Source organism: Lissotriton helveticus, chromosome 5_1 (assembly GCF_964261635.1).
Source record: "Lissotriton helveticus chromosome 5_1, aLisHel1.1, whole genome shotgun sequence".
In the NCBI taxonomy this organism is placed as follows: domain Eukaryota; kingdom Metazoa; phylum Chordata; class Amphibia; order Caudata; family Salamandridae; genus Lissotriton; species Lissotriton helveticus.
Genome location: NC_136065.1, coordinates 679,224,731 through 679,240,653, shown reverse-complemented (window position 1 = coordinate 679,240,653; position 15,923 = coordinate 679,224,731). Strand labels below are relative to the sequence as shown.

Here is a 15,923-nt window from a genome sequence, read left to right as displayed (position 1 = left end):
AGTAACTGATCTGTGACTCTAAATCTACCAGATAACGAGCCTTTGGGTTCTTTATGGAGATGATAATTCTTCCCTTTAGCCACTGTTTTCCACAGACACTTTTTTATTATTATTATTATAGGACTTGCCTCTCCATTAGCGGGCAAGTCCAATAATGTCAACACCCATATATAGAGAAACGTGGTTGCATCTCTTTGAACCACCGCTGAAAAGTTGTCCCTTTTGAGACCATCTCCTAGTCATGCAATTGCAAGTTAAATATGAACATTCACTTACTCCTTCCTACCCGTCCCTGAATCCTAAATATCCCCTTTTTTTTAAATGTCCTAAATAATTTTATATATCTATTACTTACCTGTAAAACTCCGTAATCCATACATTACTACCCCCACCCTGCCCCTCCCCTTGCCCACGTCACCGCCCTACAGAAACACCTACTGCCGACCGCTACTGTCTATAAATAGATGAATAGAAAGACTGCCGTCTTGGTTACTTAAAGTGTTCTTCTCTGTTAAATAACATGTAATATTCCCCGTATGTTTGCCTTTATTTTTTCTATACTGCTGCTTTTTTTTTTTTAAATTGTCCTTTTCATTTATCATCACCCCCTCCCCCTCTTTCTCCTGTCTTTTTCGTGAACTTTTCCTGCTTGTCCACTTGTTCCTGTGTGCTAATCAAAAGCAGTAGAACTCGTTATGTACAAACTGCCACCCAAGCACCCATTTATTGTTACTAGCGCAAACTATAAAACATGCCTGTATTAGTTGACTAGATCATACATGCAACATACCTTTCCACAGCGATGGCCACGAGAGTGAATACTGAAGCGGAAACAGACATTCCTTGCACCAGCCCGCTCATTTTACACATCACGTTGTCGAATGGCCAACCTGCAAAAATACAAAATGCATTATATAATCTTGCAGTATCCCACGCTGCTTTTATTGACAACAAAGGTAAGCGACACATTCATTCTATCACTCCCTTTTGCAGAAACAATACCTTTCTGCAGTATTAATAAGTAGATGATGACAATGGATGTCTTGCAGTTCAGCAAAGTGGGATGTTCGTTATTCCTATCTATTCAGCAGCATTAACTGGGCTTGGAACACTTTGCCTCTCGCTATTCGCTCTCAATCCACCTTGCAGTAATTTAGGAAGCAGTTGAAGACCTTGCTATTTACTCAATAGATCAATTTTTCATTCTAGATTTGTCCATCGTCTGGCAGAAGGTTTCTATTGTATGGTCCGCTTAGCGCTAAGACACCTTCGGGTATTGCACATTCTATAAAATTATTTAATTTCACTTGATTTTACTATAAAGTATCATCGTTTAATCAAAAGAGGAAGGAAGAAGCAGAGATTCATTCGGCTTCTGTTGGATATAGTAAAAAATCAAAGGGGAATGAATCACACATCCTGTTGTTAGCAGGGTCTAGGGTTCTTGTATGGTGAAGACCCTCATTTACATTAAGCAAACTATGTGGTATATCTTGATTCTTCTCTCTGTTGTTTAAGTGAGTAGTATGATCATTGGGTCTTTTATCACTTGAGTGCTCGGTTCTCCAAGTGATCACCTTATCCTCCACCAAGAGGTAGACCATCTGGTTTTGCGATAGTTGTGAAAAGTAAATGCGAAGGTGTGTTGTGAAGAGTGAGGTTAAAATTGCCTCCTGTCCTCGGTTAAATCTTTTATTTACCAAGGATGGGGCAAGGTTAAAAAGGTGAATTGGTGGTGCTGTAGTGAAAGTGTCAATGTCCCACTGCGCCTTATTGTAGGTCTTAATAGGTTAACATGTGTTGACCCTTGGTAGCCCTCATGGGTTTGTGGGCCTTCTTCAGGACCAAATCGAAGTAAGCGGTACAAAAGGGGGTGGTGATGGACGGAGCATCTGAACCAATCAAACACTCACACCCAGTCAAAAGATCTGGGTTTGATCCATCACTGTACTTTAGCTCACTCTGCCACCCCAGTTCAGACATGGCTATATGCAAATCAGTCTGACCCTGTGCCTCATGGGAACAGTCCAGCCCGAACTGCCAAGCCATGCCTTCCCTGGACCGGAAACAAGCTTCCGAGGACCGGTTTCTGGCATTCCAGCCGTCTTCAGCCCGGCTTGCTTGAATCCAGTGGCAAAGTGAGCAAGGGACTCACGTCTGAGCATACACTGCCACACTTATGGTGGCCAAAAGCGGTACAAAAGGGGGTGGTGATGGACGGAGCATCAGAACCAATCAAACACTCACACCCAGTCAAAAGATCTGGGTTTGATCCATCACCGTTCTTTAGCCCACTCTGCCACCCCAGTTCAGACATGGCTATATGCAAATCAGTCTGACCCTGTGCCTCATGGGAACAGTCCAGCCCGAACTGCCAAGCCATGCCTTCCCTGGACCGGAAACAAGCTTCCAAGGACCGGTTTCTGGCATTCCAGCCGTCTTCAGCCCGGCTTGCTTGAATCCAGTGGCAAAGTGAGCAAGGGACTCACGTCTGAGCATACCCTGCCACACTTATGGTGGCCAAAAGCGGTACAAAAGGGGGTGGTGATGGACGGAGCATCAGAACCAATCAAACACTCACACCCAGTCAAAAGATCTGGGTTTGATCCATCACCGTTCTTTAGCCCACTCTGCCAACCCAGTTCAGACATGCTATATGCAAATCAGTCTGACCCTGTGCCTCATGGGAACAGTCCAGCCCGAACTGCCAAGCCATGCCTTCCCTGGACCGGATCCATCCTCGGAAGCTTGTTTCCGGTCCAGGGAAGGCATGGCTTGGCAGTTCGGGCTGGACTGTTCCCATGAGGCACAGGGTCAGACTGATTTGCATATAGCCATGTCTGAACTGGGGTGGCAGAGTGAGCTAAAGAACGGTGATGGATCAAACCCAGATCTTTTGACTAGGTGTGAGTGTTTGATTGGTTCTGATGCTCCGTCCATCACCACCCCCTTTTGTACCAAATCGAAGTAAGCTACATTAGAGGTAGCTTATGGAGGGTAGGCAAATTTACTCAGTCCATGTATGGGTTATAGAATGTACTACTGTCTATAGCTTTCAGTCGAGACAATTTCGACTCCCATGGGGTAGAGAGGAAGGACTCGTTTTTTACAATGTCCTGTCTGCCCTTCTGCTGACACTTCCATTCGTGCCCCGGAATACTAGAATCTCCAAATATATGGGACATTTTAATGAAATAAGTTGAAGAATTGGTAGTAAAAGGTTTTTAGGACACTATAAGCCAATCTGCATGATCAGCTCGGGCACCCCTAGGCCCCAACAACAGAGACCACGGATGTAAACTTAAAGTGGTGGCCCTGGTACTGCTGGGCAGGTATGGGCCGCTCGGGGACTCCGCGCGTCTAATGCGGTGCAGCGGGAGAGAGATCGGAGCCCTCCGGTACTCGTCCTGCGCACCTCCCAAGGCCATACACGCTTGCGGCTCCCGACCTGTGTCCGAGCCTTACCTGGGGGGTGCGCTGCCTCGCTCTATCTCTCTCCTCACTCGTTGGATGTCCTGCTGGGTGGTCCCAATGACGTTGTAGCTCCGTTGCTAGGCGAGGCTGTAGCCGGACGGGTTACAGCACTGCCTTCTCCTCCGTTGATGAACTTGGGCAGATTCCTCTTGGCGAACAACAATCACGATCCCTTTCACCTTGCAGCTATCTTTGCTTCAAGAAATCCTTTAGCACATTGCGTCTCGGCCTGCGGCGGTGATCCTTCCTCGCAGTTACGATGAAGACTCGGGCCACAAGCAGCAATGCAGCAGTGTGGACGATGTTTCACGCTGTGGGGGCAATGAGGTCATGGGGTACCTCATAAACAGTACCACAGACCACATGGCAGTCTCAGGTGTGCAAAAGCACACGCACCAAGCATCGCTGAGACACGGTTTTAAACTTTGATGTTCCTGAGTTTCCACAACAGGGGACCAGCTCTCCTCAGGCCCTTGGAGACAAGTTACTTCAGGACACAGCACACAGCAAAGTCCTTTCAAGCAGGGGGACACAGCACACAGCAAAGTCCCTTGTCCTCTCTTTAGTCAAATCAGCAAACTGCGGGCCAGCCCCAGAACACACAGCAAGGGTAGTCCTTCTCTTCAGTCTCTTCAGCTGTTCTTTTTTGGCAGAGGTTCCTCTTGATCACAGAGTAGTTGCAATCCTTTTTAGTCTTGAGTTCAGTCTTGAGAGCAGGGGTTTCAGTTCTCACATTTATACCCCTAAATGCCTTTGAAAGTCTTTGTGTTCAGGGGGCTGTGAGCCTGGTCCAAAACAGACCTGGGTGTCGTCCTGCCAGTGCACACCCTCTTCCTTTGATAGTCAGGGTCTGGGCCCCAGACGCTCCGTAGGAGGTGGAGCCATCCTTTTGTAGCAGCAGCACAGCCCTCTTCACATCCAGGGGGCTACTCCTCCCGCCACACCAAATGCAGGCCAGCCTGTTGCTGTCTCACCTACTCCTCCCTGATGCCAGGACACTCCACAGACCCCGTCACATCCAAACCCAGGCAGTCAATACACAACCAGGAAGAGGCACGCATGATGGTTAGGACAAGAAACCAGCCACTTCTCAAAGTGTGGTTTCTAAACACACAATTTAAAAACCATCTTCACAAAAAGATGTGTTATTAAATTCTGAGTTCAGGCACATTAAACTCCATCTCCCTGTCTTATGCTGATGGGAAGATATGCTGGAAACATGTTACACAGCATTCCCCATTTTGTCAGATGGGCAAGATGGCCTTGCACCAGTGAAAAACGAAATTGGCAGTATTTCACTGTCAGGACATGGTACACACATCAGTACATGTTCTTCCTTTCACATACACTGCACCCTGCCCCAGGGGGTACCTTGGGCCTACTATAGTGGTGTCTGATGTGCATAAAAAAAAGGGAAGGATAAGGCTTGGCAAGTGGGTGCTCTTGTCAGGACAACAAGGAAGTTAACAAACTACACGCAGGCACTTAAGTGGCAGGCCTGAGATCTCTTTTTAGGGCTACTTATGTGGGTTGCACAATTAGGGCTGCAGGGCCACTAATAGTATTTGCATTACCAGCCCTGGCACACATATTACACTTTACTAGAGACTTTACTAGTAAGACAAACATACCAATTATGGACAACCAATTACCAAAACTCTTTATACAAGTCGGCAACACCATGTCAGAAAAAGGTCTAGGAGGAAGGCAAAAAGTTTAAGGAACTGTAGCTGAAAAGGGCCAAGTCCAACAACCACCTTCCATTTCCCTACGGGATCATGTACTACGGAACGGTGTTCGGTCTCATCCTAATTAGGCGGTCGGGACCGCAGACCGGAGACGGTGTCCCGACATCGTATTGGCTCCTTCATGTTATTCGTTCTAGGTTATAAATATTTAAAATTAATTTATGCTTATATTTTACATTAGCATGGCTGTATTGTTTTTTAACAAATAATAAACTTTAGTAATTTTCTCTATACTTTCCCATTGGGATAACACTGCCACTGTGATGGGTACTTTAACCTACGAGTGTAACGTTACTAGCAGTAATTATACACTTGTAAATCCTGTTATAGGAGTCTCCACCTTCAGATTTGAGGGGGATGAGAAATGTAAGTCAACACTCCCGTACAGCGATACACTTTTCTTCTACTCACCACACACAAAAGTAAATATACTGATGCATATATGAACATTTGTGATTAAGCCTCCATATATTGTTAAAGGAGATATTCCTTCTGGTTGAAAAGCAGTGCATACACAATGTTTAGGTAATTGTTCTTAAAAAATGCAGATGACGGTCTCCAGTACTTTTGCACCACCAAACTGAATGCCTGAAAACGAGATGAAACAAAGTAAATCACCTTTCAAGACAGTAGTTTTAGAATGAGATTTTTTTGTTCTTCTAAGGCGAGCTCATGGTCAAATTACAAAAGAAATCCATGCGGTTTACAATATAGGGGCATATTTACAAAAGAAGTGAAGGGCTGCACCGTATTTACAAGAAATCAGTGCACACCTGCATTTCTCACTGCTCTAGTGCCAAAATAAGCAGCCTAGCGACAATGTTGACACCCTTTGACCATAGTGCAAGGGTACCTGTGTTGAGAGGAAGGATTTTTTATGTGCAGGAAGGTGTCCTTTCCTGTACCTAAACACTCTGAAAAGGTGTTTTGTAACTTCTATGTGTGTTGCTTTGTGAAGCACACATAGAAGTTGAAACTCATCATTCTTTTTTAATGGTTGTTTATGTGCAGAAAGGGACACCTTCCTGCCCATAAACAATCAGTGGTGCTTTACTGTTTCTATGTGTGCTGCACAATGCAGCACAGACAGAAATAGCAAAAACGAGGAGAAATAAAGTATTTCTCCTCGTTTTGCCAGGGTAAGACCAGGTGTTCCCTGGTCTTAATTTTGGCACTGCCCCATATTTACGCCACCCTTGTGCAGCGTCAAAACCAATTGGTGTTGTCGTGGAACGACCACAACACCCATTGCTTGCCCCTTTCACGCTAAGTATAGCGTGAAAGGGGGCCTAAGTTACAAGTCAGAGTTAAGCCACGTTAAGTGGGTTAACGCTGCCTTGTAAATAAGGCGAAGCCCATACTGCCACAGGAACGTCACTTAAAAGCGATTTTCCTGTGGCGATAGGGCCCCTGTAAATATGCCCGTAATCTGTTAAATGTGTCCACTTGTCGCCAGACCTATTACGATTGTTTATACTTCCTTATGAACGGGGCTGCCCTGATATTCACAGAGTTCAAATCTCCACAGGTGCCTTTGAGAATTGTGGGTAGGTGAAATGAAAGAAAATGTTCGTGCACGTAACCAATGATTATGGAAGTGCTTTAGCTGTCAGGCCTACATATATGCATATACACCTGTATACATTATTCATGGGACAATGAAAGCCTGTGTCCCTTCACATCTTTGATGGATGATTTTACAGTGCAGGCTTCAATTAATCTTTCGTGGAATAAAACGCAGTTGTCAAATCCATCCACAACACTTTCCCCATCGCACGTCGATTGGGAAATCACGCCTCAGAAGTGCGTCATGTGTAGAACAAACTGAAGATTCACTGAACACCTGCACTGGGTGATATGCAAGCCAGCATTGTGTCCAGTTCTTTCTTCTCTCTGGATTCTGAATTGTGGATCTCACACCTCCCTTCTGATACTAGTGAGATGCACCTTTAGCAAAGGATATCTCGTGGATTTATGACCTTAATTACAGAGGATGCTTCAAACTCCCAGTAAACATGAGTAGATAAAAATGTAATTGAAAGGTCTATTTGTTGCACATTCATCTTCTGAATTCCAGCAGAGTTATTTTGGGGTGCTGCAGCAACTCAGCACCCCTTCTTCCAGCGCCTGTGTGTTTTACCGGCGTTTGCCCCAAAGACTGTTGGCAAAGCATTGAAAGTGAACCCTAAGCAGTCCTGCAAAAACTGTAATCATGGGCAATAATTACCATTCAAATTAATTCATTGTTTGTACTCTTTTTTTAATTATTGAGCACTTTGTTGAATACATTATCATCAACAAGACTCATGGGGGTCGAAATGCTTTGTGTCCTCCGAAGTTTTTGCACTACAAAAATAGAGAAACCACTCTTTGTGTGGCTAATTGTCAGTGTGACATAAACATAACCAATAATTTTTCCTACATATGGGCTCCTGTATTGACAATCACAAGCCCCAGCTCGCCAGTAGAAGTTCATCATCCGGACCAAAGAGTGTGTGTGTGTGTGTCTGTCTGTCTGTCTGTCTGTCTGTATGTCTATCTAATACCCAGTGGCAGTCGACACTGAGTAGTTATAGTTACAACATTTCCATAGGAAATGTATTTTTTATTTTGCTTATAACTTTGGCACTATTTGACTAATCTTTAAGAAACGTTCGAAAAAAGTGCTCTATTATGCTTAGTTTGTGCATGGAAAGTTTTGGGGTGATCCATCAAGCGTGCTCCAAGAAAAAGGGGGAGTTCCAAAGAAGCAAAATTCCCATGCATATTCAAAAGATATCTTTAAGAAGCACTACTATAAAAACTGCTGACCGGGATTACACCAAATTTGGAAATAAGCCAGATCTGGGACCTCAGATTGTGCTTTTTATGATTTGGTGTAAATTCATTCAGTACATTTTGAGAAATGGAGGTTAAAAAATAATTGCATATCTGGAGGGTGGGACCGCAAGAGTCCCTCGAGTGTCTCGCAGGAGCACCAGTTTAAAAACAGAGCACTCTGATTGGCCCAAGGGGCTTTTTTCCCCTAGGGCCAATTCACTCCCATTGGAGTCAGATCCTGTGTAAGTGAGCGCTCTGGTAGGCTGTCAGCAAAATGAGAAAAATGTGGCTGCAGCTACTCCAGGACCCGGAGATTTGGTACCCTGTCTTGAATTTAGATAAAAAATGAAATAAGGGGGCAGAGTAGGGATACCCTGCCCCCCCAGGCCCTCGGAGGGAACTAGAGGGACTCCCGCTCCAGGCCAAAATGTAGAAACAACGATACCATCATTTGCCACAATCCTGCAGGAGTCCCGCAGGATTGCAGTAACCGAAATATATATATATATATGTGTGTACGAGGAGAAGGGAATCATATATCCTGATTCGCGGCCCACCTGGTTACTCCAAGAGACGCTGGAATGTCAGTGGGGCCCCGATGAAACCAAGAGGAAAGAATTTCAGAACCGGGCCCTACATTGGAACAATACTCACCTTCCCCTGAACATTGGGACAATTATGTTGTTTCCCCATGCACTGCCTCTACCAGTAAGGAGAACTATGGGAACTGAAGGCAATATTCTTAAACTACAGGAGGTGTGCATTCTGACGATTGTGAGGTGGGGCTCTCCAACCAATGGGAGAGCAGCAGGAGAGGTAAAGGTGGAGATGGAATAGCGCTACGCTTTGGAAAGGCATCTGAGGAAGGCGAATGGTTGACGAAATGCATCATGCCCAGTGTCCTGAATAAAGGCTTCTGAAAGGTTCCCCCATGTGGTCTTACTTCTCGGTAATGGAGAGGTGTTCGTTGGATGTTTTACACGCTGGCCAGTAGCGTGTTCAAAGGGGCCCCATTCCATTAAGTGTCCGGAGTTCATACTGGTACAGCTGTTGCCGAAGTTTTTGACCAAGGGATTGGTAAACTCCGGCCCGCCTCAGTTTGTGGGAAAAGGGATAAGGCTGCTGCCAAGAGCAGCTCGTCACTGTATGAGGAGAAGAGAATCATAAGTCCCGACTCGCAGGCCATCTGGTTTCTCCAAGAGAGGCTGAAATGTCAGTGAGGACCCGAAGAAGCCAAGAGGACAGAATTTCAGAACCGGGCCCTACATTGGAACAATACTCACCTCCCCCTGAACATTGGGACAATTATGTTGTTTCCCTACACACTGCCTCTATCAGTAAGGAGAACGATGGGAACTGTTGGTGATATTCTTAAACTACAGGAGGTGTGCATTCTGACGATTGTGAGCCGGGGCTCTCCAACCAATGGGAGAGCAGCAGGAGAGGTAAAGGTGTAAATGGAATAGCGCCACGTTTTGGAAAGGCATCTGAGGCAAGTGAATGGTCACCGAAATGCATCATGCCCAGTGTCCTGAATAAAGGCTTCTGAAAGGTTCCCCCATGTGGCCTCTTACCTCTCGGTAACGGAGGGGTGTTTGTTGGATGTTTTACACGCTGGCCAGTAGCGTGTTCAAAGGGGCCCCATTCCATTAAGCGGACGGAGTTCATGCTGGTACAGCTGTTGCTGAAGTTTTTTGACCAAGGGATTGGTAAACTTTGACCCACCTCAGTTTGTGGGAAAAGGGACAGGGCTGCTGCCTAGAGCAACTCGTCACTGTACGAGGAGAAGGGAAACATATATCCCGACTCGCGGCCCGCCTGGTTTCTCCAAGAGAGGCTGGAACATCAGTGAGGCCCCGATGAAGCCAAGAGGACAGAATTTCAGAACCGGGCCTTACATTGGAACAATACTCACCTTACCCGGAACATTGGGACAATTATGTCCTTTCCCCACACACTGCCTCTACCAGTAAGGCGAACTATGGGAACTGTAGGCGATATTCTTAAACTACAAGTGGTGTGCATTCTGCCGATCATGGGGCGGGGCTCTCCAACCAATGGGAGAGCAGCAGGAAAGGTAAAGGTGGAGATGGAATAGCGCTACATTTTAGAAAGGCATCTGAGGAAGGCGAATGGTCGCCGAAAGGCATCTTGCCCAGTGGCCTGAATAAAGGCTTCTGAAAGGTTCCCCCATGTGGCCTCTTACTTCTCGGTAACGGAGGGGTGTTCGTTTGAGAGATATATATATATATATATTCACAGAAAAAACCATAGGTTATAGACCATATATAGTTAGGAATTAGCATTTACAAAACCTTGAAAATTCACTGAAAAAACCATAGGTTATAGACCATATATATAAACAATGGGTCGCACTCCGACTCCACCCACCAGCAGGTGTGCCCCAGGAGCATCATGGTAGATGCAGTCTTTGATAGCGTGTGCGCTATATCGAAACAGTGTGTAATAGCAAGGTTGCAGCACCAACTCTGGACACCGGTGTTTCGGAATAGTTGTTCCTCGTCAGCAGAGTGTAGGTTATTCGGGGTTAGCTGTGCAGGCTGCCAAATGTTCACAGGTTGATACCTCTCACGGCGCGGGTGCGGGATCCGAGCTCGTCAGCTCTAGCTCGAGGGAGCCAATTAAATATAAACAATGGGTCGCACTCCGACTCCACCCACCAGCAGGTGTGCCCCAGGAGCATCATGGTAGATGCAGTCTTTGATAGCGTGTGCGCTATATCGAAACAGTGTGTAATAGCAAGGTTGCAGCACCAACTCTGGACACCGGTGTTTCGGAATAGTTGTTCCTCGTCAGCAGAGTGTAGGTTATTCGGGGTTAGCTGTGCAGGCTGCCAAATGTTCACAGGTTGATACCTCTCACGGCGCGGGTGCGGGATCCGAGCTCGTCAGCTCTAGCTCGAGGGAGCCAATTAAATATAAACAATGGGTCGCACTCCGACTCCACCCACCAGCAGGTGTGCCCCAGGAGCATCATGGTAGATGCAGTCTTTGATAGCGTGTGCGCTATATCGAAACAGTGTGTAATAGCAAGGTTGCAGCACCAACTCTGGACACCGGTGTTTCGGAATAGTTGTTCCTCGTCAGCAGAGTGTAGGTTATTCGGGGTTAGCTGTGCAGGCTGCCAAATGTTCACAGGTTGATACCTCTCACGGCGCGGGTGCGGGATCCGAGCTCGTCAGCTCTAGCTCGAGGGAGCCAATTAAATATAAACAATGGGTCGCACTCCGACTCCACCCACCAGCAGGTGTGCCCCAGGAGCATCATGGTAGATGCAGTCTTTGATAGCGTGTGCGCTATATCGAAACAGTGTGTAATAGCAAGGTTGCAGCACCAACTCTGGACACCGGTGTTTCGGAATAGTTGTTCCTCGTCAGCAGAGTGTAGGTTATTCGGGGTTAGCTGTGCAGGCTGCCAAATGTTCACAGGTTGATACCTCTCACGGCGCGGGTGCGGGATCCGAGCTCGTCAGCTCTAGCTCGAGGGAGCCAATTAAATATAAACAATGGGTCGCACTCCGACTCCACCCACCAGCAGGTGTGCCCCAGGAGCATCATGGTAGATGCAGTCTTTGATAGCGTGTGCGCTATATCGAAACAGTGTGTAATAGCAAGGTTGCAGCACCAACTCTGGACACCGGTGTTTCGGAATAGTTGTTCCTCGTCAGCAGAGTGTAGGTTATTCGGGGTTAGCTGTGCAGGCTGCCAAATGTTCACAGGTTGATACCTCTCACGGCGCGGGTGCGGGATCCGAGCTCGTCAGCTCTAGCTCGAGGGAGCCAATTAAATATAAACAATGGGTCGCACTCCGACTCCACCCACCAGCAGGTGTGCCCCAGGAGCATCATGGTAGATGCAGTCTTTCATAGCGTGTGCGCTATATCGAAACAGTGTGTAATAGCAAGGTTGCAGCACCAACTCTGGACACCGGTGTTTCGGAATAGTTGTTCCTCGTCAGCAGAGTGTAGGTTATTCGGGGTTAGCTGTGCAGGCTGCCAAATGTTCACAGGTTGATACCTCTCACGGCGCGGGTGCGGGATCCGAGCTCGTCAGCTCTAGCTCGAGGGAGCCAATTAAATATAAACAATGGGTCGCACTCCGACTCCACCCACCAGCAGGTGTGCCCCAGGAGCATCATGGTAGATGCAGTCTTTGATAGCGTGTGCGCTATATCGAAACAGTGTGTAATAGCAAGGTTGCAGCACCAACTCTGGACACCGGTGTTTCGGAATAGTTGTTCCTCGTCAGCAGAGTGTAGGTTATTCGGGGTTAGCTGTGCAGGCTGCCAAATGTTCACAGGTTGATACCTCTCACGGCGCGGGTGCGGGATCCGAGCTCGTCAGCTCTAGCTCGAGGGAGCCAATTAAATATAAACAATGGGTCGCACTCCGACTCCACCCACCAGCAGGTGTGCCCCAGGAGCATCATGGTAGATGCAGTCTTTGATAGCGTGTGCGCTATATCGAAACAGTGTGTAATAGCAAGGTTGCAGCACCAACTCTGGACACCGGTGTTTCGGAATAGTTGTTCCTCGTCAGCAGAGTGTAGGTTATTCGGGGTTAGCTGTGCAGGCTGCCAAATGTTCACAGGTTGATACCTCTCACGGCGCGGGTGCGGGATCCGAGCTCGTCAGCTCTAGCTCGAGGGAGCCAATTAAATATAAACAATGGGTCGCACTCCGACTCCACCCACCAGCAGGTGTGCCCCAGGAGCATCATGGTAGATGCAGTCTTTGATAGCGTGTGCGCTATATCGAAACAGTGTGTAATAGCAAGGTTGCAGCACCAACTCTGGACACCGGTGTTTCGGAATAGTTGTTCCTCGTCAGCAGAGTGTAGGTTATTCGGGGTTAGCTGTGCAGGCTGCCAAATGTTCACAGGTTGATACCTCTCACGGCGCGGGTGCGGGATCCGAGCTCGTCAGCTCTAGCTCGAGGGAGCCAATTAAATATAAACAATGGGTCGCACTCCGACTCCACCCACCAGCAGGTGTGCCCCAGGAGCATCATGGTAGATGCAGTCTTTGATAGCGTGTGCGCTATATCGAAACAGTGTGTAATAGCAAGGTTGCAGCACCAACTCTGGACACCGGTGTTTCGGAATAGTTGTTCCTCGTCAGCAGAGTGTAGGTTATTCGGGGTTAGCTGTGCAGGCTGCCAAATGTTCACAGGTTGATACCTCTCACGGCGCGGGTGCGGGATCCGAGCTCGTCAGCTCTAGCTCGAGGGAGCCAATTAAATATAAACAATGGGTCGCACTCCGACTCCACCCACCAGCAGGTGTGCCCCAGGAGCATCATGGTAGATGCAGTCTTTGATAGCGTGTGCGCTATATCGAAACAGTGTGTAATAGCAAGGTTGCAGCACCAACTCTGGACACCGGTGTTTCGGAATAGTTGTTCCTCGTCAGCAGAGTGTAGGTTATTCGGGGTTAGCTGTGCAGGCTGCCAAATGTTCACAGGTTGATACCTCTCACGGCGCGGGTGCGGGATCCGAGCTCGTCAGCTCTAGCTCGAGGGAGCCAATTAAATATAAACAATGGGTCGCACTCCGACTCCACCCACCAGCAGGTGTGCCCCAGGAGCATCATGGTAGATGCAGTCTTTGATAGCGTGTGCGCTATATCGAAACAGTGTGTAATAGCAAGGTTGCAGCACCAACTCTGGACACCGGTGTTTCGGAATAGTTGTTCCTCGTCAGCAGAGTGTAGGTTATTCGGGGTTAGCTGTGCAGGCTGCCAAATGTTCACAGGTTGATACCTCTCACGGCGCGGGTGCGGGATCCGAGCTCGTCAGCTCTAGCTCGAGGGAGCCAATTAAATATAAACAATGGGTCGCACTCCGACTCCACCCACCAGCAGGTGTGCCCCAGGAGCATCATGGTAGATGCAGTCTTTGATAGCGTGTGCGCTATATCGAAACAGTGTGTAATAGCAAGGTTGCAGCACCAACTCTGGACACCGGTGTTTCGGAATAGTTGTTCCTCGTCAGCAGAGTGTAGGTTATTCGGGGTTAGCTGTGCAGGCTGCCAAATGTTCACAGGTTGATACCTCTCACGGCGCGGGTGCGGGATCCGAGCTCGTCAGCTCTAGCTCGAGGGAGCCAATTAAATATAAACAATGGGTCGCACTCCGACTCCACCCACCAGCAGGTGTGCCCCAGGAGCATCATGGTAGATGCAGTCTTTGATAGCGTGTGCGCTATATCGAAACAGTGTGTAATAGCAAGGTTGCAGCACCAACTCTGGACACCGGTGTTTCGGAATAGTTGTTCCTCGTCAGCAGAGTGTAGGTTATTCGGGGTTAGCTGTGCAGGCTGCCAAATGTTCACAGGTTGATACCTCTCACGGCGCGGGTGCGGGATCCGAGCTCGTCAGCTCTAGCTCGAGGGAGCCAATTAAATATAAACAATGGGTCGCACTCCGACTCCACCCACCAGCAGGTGTGCCCCAGGAGCATCATGGTAGATGCAGTCTTTGATAGCGTGTGCGCTATATCGAAACAGTGTGTAATAGCAAGGTTGCAGCACCAACTCTGGACACCGGTGTTTCGGAATAGTTGTTCCTCGTCAGCAGAGTGTAGGTTATTCGGGGTTAGCTGTGCAGGCTGCCAAATGTTCACAGGTTGATACCTCTCACGGCGCGGGTGCGGGATCCGAGCTCGTCAGCTCTAGCTCGAGGGAGCCAATTAAATATAAACAATGGGTCGCACTCCGACTCCACCCACCAGCAGGTGTGCCCCAGGAGCATCATGGTAGATGCAGTCTTTGATAGCGTGTGCGCTATATCGAAACAGTGTGTAATAGCAAGGTTGCAGCACCAACTCTGGACACCGGTGTTTCGGAATAGTTGTTCCTCGTCAGCAGAGTGTAGGTTATTCGGGGTTAGCTGTGCAGGCTGCCAAATGTTCACAGGTTGATACCTCTCACGGCGCGGGTGCGGGATCCGAGCTCGTCAGCTCTAGCTCGAGGGAGCCAATTAAATATAAACAATGGGTCGCACTCCGACTCCACCCACCAGCAGGTGTGCCCCAGGAGCATCATGGTAGATGCAGTCTTTCATAGCGTGTGCGCTATATCGAAACAGTGTGTAATAGCAAGGTTGCAGCACCAACTCTGGACACCGGTGTTTCGGAATAGTTGTTCCTCGTCAGCAGAGTGTAGGTTATTCGGGGTTAGCTGTGCAGGCTGCCAAATGTTCACAGGTTGATACCTCTCACGGCGCGGGTGCGGGATCCGAGCTCGTCAGCTCTAGCTCGAGGGAGCCAATTAAATATAAACAATGGGTCGCACTCCGACTCCACCCACCAGCAGGTGTGCCCCAGGAGCATCATGGTAGATGCAGTCTTTGATAGCGTGTGCGCTATATCGAAACAGTGTGTAATAGCAAGGTTGCAGCACCAACTCTGGACACCGGTGTTTCGGAATAGTTGTTCCTCGTCAGCAGAGTGTAGGTTATTCGGGGTTAGCTGTGCAGGCTGCCAAATGTTCACAGGTTGATACCTCTCACGGCGCGGGTGCGGGATCCGAGCTCGTGAGCGACCCACTGGACTTACTTTTACATTCAGGCTCCCTTGAGCCGGTGGGGCTGACGGGCCCGGGTTACGCTCCTACGTGCCACGAGCGGTACCAGACCCGGAAATATTTTTGGCAGCCTACGCAGCACCCCTTCACACATTCCTACTCCCTGCTGACGAGAGGCAACAACCTCGAAACACCGGTGTCCAGGGATGGCCAACGCGACTGATTTTTTCCTCGAGACCTGGGCAGAGGCGCACCCGCTGATGCTGACTGCAAGGACCACAACGCACTGGGGCTACACGCTGGTAGGATAAGTAGTGAGCGACCCACTGGACTTACTTTTACAT

At 48.3% G+C, this 15,923-nt stretch overlaps 1 protein-coding gene across 1 annotated transcript in view; it reads right to left on the bottom strand.

Annotated features, from left to right (window-relative positions):
• The window catches only part of LOC144752541 (neuropeptide FF receptor 1-like), a 197,106-nt gene that overhangs the window by 113,371 nt on the left and 67,812 nt on the right, over window positions 1–15,923 (bottom strand). Inside the window, exon 2 of the mRNA XM_078640436.1 lies at window positions 791–890. Coding sequence (XP_078496562.1) covers window positions 791–890 — 100 coding nt within the window. The remainder of the gene's footprint in view (window positions 1–790; window positions 891–15,923) is intronic.